Raw genomic sequence first — 7,122 nt, 5'->3', positions numbered from 1 at the left:
GTCCAGGTCTATGACGGAGCATTGGTGAGTCACGTTCCCACCTCTCGTCATGACTGGGGCGTCTGATACAGACCGCCAGGACGCGGAAGCGTCACGGAGCTGTCAACGCGCTGACAGCTCTGCGTACAGCAAGACCATGCTCCGCTGCGGCAATACCACGGGCGTGGGTCTTTGCCCGGCGTGTGGACCTGCTACACCAGCAGCGTCCAACGCCGAAGGTCGTCGCGCCGTACGGGCTTCGACAGTGGTTATGCCTTTAAGCGCTAACCAGGTGGGTAACTTAGGACCACACGGTCGCCCAGACCTTAACAGAAGAGGAAGGCGCTGAATGCGTTTCCTGTGTGGATAACACAGTACCACACACGGTCTCCCAGACCTTAACTGAAGAGGAAGGCGCTGAATGCGCTTCCTGTGTGGGTAACACAGTGCCACACGAGGTCTCGAGTGCCTCTGATGTCGTCAACGAGACATCACGACGTGGGTAACGAAGTGCCACGTCACGTCAGCCGCCGCAAGTCGGGGTCTGAACCTTGTTCAGGCCGACGTCGCTTCAAACGACTCGGAGTCCAGGGCCCGGACTCCTCTGACTCGGTCGGTGGACACCAACTCTGTCCGGTGTGTGTGCGGGTCTGCCACGCCAGCTGATCCCAACACCGAAGGTCGTCGCGCCGTATGCGCTTCGACAGTGGTGGTGCCAAAGGGCATTCACCAGGTGGGTAACATAGGTCCACATTGCGGGTAACAAGTTCCGCAAGCAGCGAAGCTGCTTAAGGAGACCGACATTCGGTGCTCCGAGCGTGGGTAACAAAGTTGCACGCAAGGTCACTCAGACTATAACAGATAAGGAAGTCGCTGTATGCGCTTCCGGTGTGGGTAACAGAGTTCCACACAACCAACGTGGGTAACAGAGTTCCACACCCAAGGCGAGTAACATAGCGCCGCACACAGAGCCATTGGCTCGAGGCGCGAGGTTGTCTTGGCCTCGCCGGACGTGAGCAACTCGCTCGACGTCAAGTCGCGCAGACTCAAACTGCTGACGCGAAGGCTGAATGCCTTCGGTCGACACGGCCGACGCGGTCGACCATACCGACGCAGTGCACATGGCGGAGAGCCGTTGCGCCTGCCAGTGGCTATTAGAAGCCACGAGAGACTCAGTAGTCTCGAGGTTAAGTGGGGGAGAGGCTCGGAAATACCTTTCCTCCCTGACTTTCCAAGAGGCAGGTAGCCGTCGTGCTGCCAGTGGCTATCACAAGCCACGAGAGACTCAATAGTCTCGAGTGTAAGTGGGGGAGAGGCTCGGAAATACCTTTCCTCCCTGGTCTTGAGGTAAGACCAAGTTCCTTACGGAACCAGGCGTCGATGTACATCGACTGCAGACTGGAGGCGAACAGCCGGGCTAGAGCTGCGGTAGCTCTAGCCGAACAAGACATAGTGGCGAAGAAAGCCACGGGCGCAAGGTGCCTCGGAATCGCTGAGCGAATCAGCAGTGTTGGGGTTGCAAGCAACCACACACGAGGCGAAGCGCGGGCCTAGTGCAATCAACGCACTGGACCCTTGGTCATGAACGACCTGTCGAGTAGGGTGAACGGAACGTCTCACCCGCCGACAAAGCGGTTGCGGTACGTGATGTACGCAACGCGCTGGGTATAATGGGCCGTGGAGCCATTACCCAAGTGTGGTGCACGAGTGCACACACAACTGACCAGGTGGTGGTCGAGGCAAGGCACGCAGTCGTAACTGGTGCCGCACCGAGCATGGCACCGTGGTGATGGCAGCTTGCCTCACCATGGGTTGGTACCCGTGAGTACTCGGTGTCAATGCCAGACACCAACGCCGCAGTGGCATGGTGGTGAGATATGCCCCACCACGGTCGAGTACCATCAAGGTACATGGTGTCTGTGACAGACACTGGTATAGGTGCAAAGGATATGCACCATACCACGACCCGATGCGCTCTGGACGCTGTGAGTCAACGCACGTACTGTGCATCGGCACTGGCTGCTGTCAAGCAGCCTGCCAGGAGTTCCACGTAATGAACTCGTCGCGCATGACACACATGACGTGCACGGAGCACTTATGGTAGCTGTGGTACGTGTCGTACACAGCGTACCTCGTGTACGGGCCCATGGACCTGTACACTGTGCTTGCACATGCGTCGTGCATGATGCGAGCACTGGCCATGAATCTGTTCAGGCGACAGCACAGCAGAAACTGTTGCCGCCAAACATGGCAACCTTGTGGTGGGCGTACCGCACCAAAAGCTAGTACCGTACGGTACATGGTGTCGATGGGAGACACCTACACCACGGTTGTGTACCGTCACGGTACACGGTGTCGATGAAGGACACCTTCGCGCCGTTGGTATGGTGACCAAGACGCGAAGAGAGCGTGGCAAAAGCTCCGTCCGCAAGGATGAATCCTTGCTGGAGCCAAAGGCATGGCCCGAGGTGAGCTGAGAGCTCCCTCTAGTGCTGGGGAAGGTGTTGCCCTTCTCGGTGTCATCCCTCGCGGGAGACACCATGCTTCGGACGCGTTCGCGAGGACTGTCGTGTCCTCTGGTGCGAGCTGTGGGCGAATGCCACACGTTCGGATGTTATTGCACGCTGTGCCAAAGCACTGTACGCGCGCTAGCGCAGGAGCTAAGGCAGCTCTGAGTGTAGGCTTTGCGGCCAACACAGTTGTGAGCATAGGGATGCAAATCCCAGTGAGCTTTGGCAGCACAAGTCACTGTGGATGTGACTGAGAGCCGCGCCAGTCTCGTGGCTGCTCAGTGTGAGAAATCACCTTTTGGTGTTTTAATTCTCTCACTTCTGATTGGAGAATCAGTTGTGATTGGAGAATCAGGTGATTCTCAGTTAAGTGCGGGAGGATGTAACGGGGTACAATCCAGTGTGCCCCATGTTACATAAAGAGTGACCCGTCACTCTTGTGGACACCTGATACACGGTACCAGGTGCTCTCGGAACCAGTCAGTGCATGACTACTTAGCTCCACTATAGGTAACCTCTAGTTTGTATGTGACCCAAGCTTATCTTACTTATAAATATTAAATCTACTCCTCTAAGTAGCAAACCGTTCCCACTGAGGCCGGGAACACGTGGACTTACGTTCACTCGGGTAGTTAATACCCTTAAGCACTTCCTCTGTGCAAGGTGCTGTGTGACCCCGTCACACCCTCGGCGGTAATCCGTGGCACGTTCAACCAATAAATGTGCGGCTCCCGATGACCAGCAGCATAAAACTTAAATTAAATTTCTTCTCTCATCCCTCAGTTGTAAAAGGATTACAATAACATGCATTGTGGGATGATCAACTATGAGTAAGTCCAATAATACAGGACATCGGAATGCCAGCATAGAATAGTTGCAGCTCCAATCTTTACTCTCACGAACGTTTCTGGTCGTTACCGGTATATCACTGATCTCCTCACAAGGTTCTTTAGGGCGTGTTCGCGTTGTGCCTGGAGATTGAGATGGTCCCATCTCACTAAATACGTCTAACAATTGATTGGCCAAAAACCATTTGTTACAACTGCACAACTGGAGATTAGAGGTGATATCCTTCTCCACCTATTGGAGGTGGAGACAGGAGACGGAGGTAGAGACGAGAGGCTCACAATTTGTTATGGAGGAGGACATTGAAAACGTTTTGCTAGCTGTGTGTGCTGCAGTAGGACAAGCGGCTGTACGCTTATAACTGCTGTACGTATAATGTAGCGCTAGACTCATACACAGTACCTTTGACTTGCACTGGGTAGCATCAACCTCGAGGCCACCAATACGGTGAGTCTCTGCAGCTAGTTAATCCCACGCAGCACTCAACTGCTTCGAGTTCTTAGTGCCATCAAACAACCCCTTCAAGCTATCGAATCGCAATCTCAGCAGCACCTCAGCCGCATTTACTGTCCACGCAAATGGGTGCTTTGTCTCGTTCCTGCCTTGATTCCTGCGGCGTGGTGCGCTCTGACCACTGCTGGTACGAGTGTGTACCGGTATGATAGCTGCGTCGTCCTCTGGTTGAGTGGCGTCTTCAGACCTTAACTGCATCATTCTTTGTTCTGCAGGAGAGCGTGAAGATAAGGATGTGACTTCTCGATTCTAGGTTGTGAGTGCCGTGTCCACACATGGTATCGGCACCTGATTGGTTTAAACTGCACCTGGAGAAGGATACGTAGCGACACAACTGGAGGTGGAGATCGTAGGACACCACAATCATCTCCATCTCCAGGCACAACGCGAACAGGCCCTTATACCCGCCCACGGAGCAACCCAGCCCCTGACAACGTGGACACAACAGCTCGTTCGCAAGATTAAACTTGGTGGCTGCGACGATGGCGAACGAACATGCCAAGTTGTTGGAAGCTATTGACACGTATGACCAATTTAATAGGTTTGACAGTCTTCATAGTACTATTTACTGCTGGTTAGATTGTGGCGAGTTTTTGGTAAACTATGATCCCTTTTTATGGTACATCCCGCGGTTATGAATATAGGTCCCTGAAATAGGAATAACTGCGAGCTCCCGACGCTATGACTTCCGAGGGAATTCTCTGCATTACGCTCGTTGAGTATCAGTGAATAGCTCTAGACCTGGTCGAAAACGGCTATAAGTAGATGACCGCGAAGTTCACGGTGAACATTACATACATGTGTCTGTTCCTTCTTACAAATCTGAGGACGTTTTTGAAGCGTGACAGGAAATACGTCCGGCATGGAATCCATGATGGATAGCCGCCTGTACAGTACATAGTAGAGGATCTACGAATTGGTCAATGTACTTTTCTATACATGTATTAATTTAAGAATAATTTAATAGCAGTTTTATTAATAGTATATGATCGCGAGTTGCTTCCGACCGCCGCAGCAAGCTCACCTAGCTGATATCCTGAGCGTAATGCAGTCCACATCTATGGTTTTAACATTAATCGACCCCATGACGATATCGAGCATGCACCCCTATATCAATGCCCACGAGCGTCAACGGCGTAATTTACGCGGCAGACATCGTCGAGTGATTCTTTAGTCTCGCGTCTAGTGACGACTGGAGACGACACGGGCGTACTGCATCGTGGTTAAGAATTGGGCATTATGCAAGTGGCCATTCGTTTACTTTTAAGACTTTTTTAGTATACATTTTCCAACACCAGCATCAAAATTCTCTTTGTTTAGTAGGTTTCTTTTTCAGACAACACTTCCACATAGTTAGCAATCCGTGTTACTTGACGATTCCAACTTTCGACGTCAAGATTCAAGCTATTCTCTTTGTAATCTGTCAATCGTCGGACGCAAACTTGGCGGTTGGCAAGCGATGGCGGCGATGCAGCACGTTATTTACTTTACCTCTCTCCAGCCTCGAATGTTTCTGTAAACTCGATAGTCCTGGACGTAGTTTACTAGCATTTTTGCAACGCCTTCGTTGTTGAGCCTTTCTTGGCCGAGTTTCAGCTTGATGTCCTCCATCCTGTATTTGTTCCATTTCTTAAACATCTCGCGCTTGAATGGCTCATTTTGAAGCATTTTATCGACAGTTTCTGGGGAGACATCGTTAGTCAGCTCCTTAGTTGCCTTCTCGCGTCTTATGTCGCGCCATTTCTGGTACCAGTTTTTGAACATCGTTTTGATCCATTGTTTGGCATCAGACAAGTTGATAGCTCGTTCTTCGGTGTTGGTGTTGTCGCCATTGTTCTTGTCGTAGCTCGATAGAGGTCTATCGCTGACATTCGTGGAGGTCGCTTGTCCAAGTAGTCTGGACTTGTCAGAAGGCGCCAATGTGGCTCTGACGCTTGCAACATAAACGACTATTAACACCACGAGAGCGTTTGCTAGGCGCATTGCTTGGTCTCGACTGCACTTAGCGAGTAGAGAAGAGTGTGCTCTCGAAGACAAGATGGAAACTGGAAGACCTGATGGGAGTTTTCAAATCTCACATTTATCCGCCCAGATTGATCACTTTGAATTACTTGACGTACCGCATTGCCCCTGTCCTAAGCGAAGTTTTGTCCTAAGCGAACTTCGATTATGGCCAATAACAGCGCTGTATTCATAACAGATGGCTGCCCATTAAAGGGTCTTTTCGCGAGCTAATTATAGGCAGCAGTCTGACCGGGGTTGATAAAGATGCAAAAGGAAGAGCGACAGCGTACAAATAGCCAGAGGTGTTCGACCGAAATACTATTAGCAGCTCTCACCAGCGGACCACTTTGGAATTTATGGAGGCAGGTCTTTCACGAACGGAACGCTCAACTGGATCAGTGTCGGATAATTTTTACTTTTTAGCTCTCATTATAAGATTTGCAAGTAATCTTACCCGTAAACGTCGAACACGAACGTTCGCTTAGGACAGGGGCAATGCGGTACTTATGGTTAATTTGTCATTTGCTACGTACCGGTACAGTAAATACTAATGGTTATTTTGTCATTCGTGCTAAGTATACCGCTTTTTATTCCCATTTCAGGGACCTAGATTATTATCGCGGGATGTCAGTTGTAAAAAGGAGTACAATAATATTGTACGGCCAGCATGGTATACTTGCAGTTCCAAGCTTTACTTTCATGAACGTTTATTGTAGTTATATTACTGATCTCCTCACAAGATTCCTTATACCCGCCGACGGAGCAACTCAGCCCCCTGACAACGTGGATACAACAACCCGTTCCGCAAGATCAAACATGGTGGCTGCTACGATGGCGAACGAACATGCCAACTTGCTGGAAGCTATAGACACGTATAACCAATTTTAAAGGTTTGACAGTCTTCATAGTACTATTTACTACTGGTTTGATTGTGGCGAGTTATTGGTAAACTATGATTCCTATTTATGGTGGGGATTAACATAAATTTGTTTGCAGCTGGTCATCGGGAGCCGCACATTTATTGGGGAAAATGACACCAGGTGAGTGGATACAGTACTGCACCCCGTTTTCGCGGGCTGAACCATATAGGATTTGCAAGTAATTCATATTTTAGGATAAATGCTTTACTTCATTTGGATTTAGAATTATAACATCCGGAAGTTTATCAAAGATCCAAGGGCGCGAAACGGGGTGCAGTACTGTACATGAAAGTAGTGACAGAATGTGTAAAATGGTCACAGACGAATATGGTGAACACAGCTTTCGTACC

General features: G+C 50.2%; 1 protein-coding gene across 1 annotated transcript; it reads right to left on the bottom strand.

Moving 5' to 3' along the window:
• Positions 1-5,330: 5,330 nt before the first annotated feature.
• PITG_15086 (secreted RxLR effector peptide protein, putative) lies at positions 5,331-5,831 on the bottom strand (the record flags this gene model as incomplete). Its single annotated transcript, XM_002898212.2, has 1 exon — positions 5,331-5,831. The coding sequence occupies one exon, from the start codon at positions 5,829-5,831 to the stop codon at positions 5,331-5,333; it is 501 nt and encodes a 166-aa protein (XP_002898258.1).
• Between the last annotated feature and the right edge of the window lie 1,291 nt (positions 5,832-7,122).

This window comes from Phytophthora infestans, genomic scaffold (assembly GCF_000142945.1).
Source record: "Phytophthora infestans T30-4 supercont1.38 genomic scaffold, whole genome shotgun sequence".
NCBI classification, from domain to species: Eukaryota; Oomycota; class Peronosporomycetes; order Peronosporales; family Peronosporaceae; genus Phytophthora; species Phytophthora infestans.
Note: the sequence above shows the minus strand (reverse complement) of the source record. Positions and strands in the feature narration are given on the sequence as shown.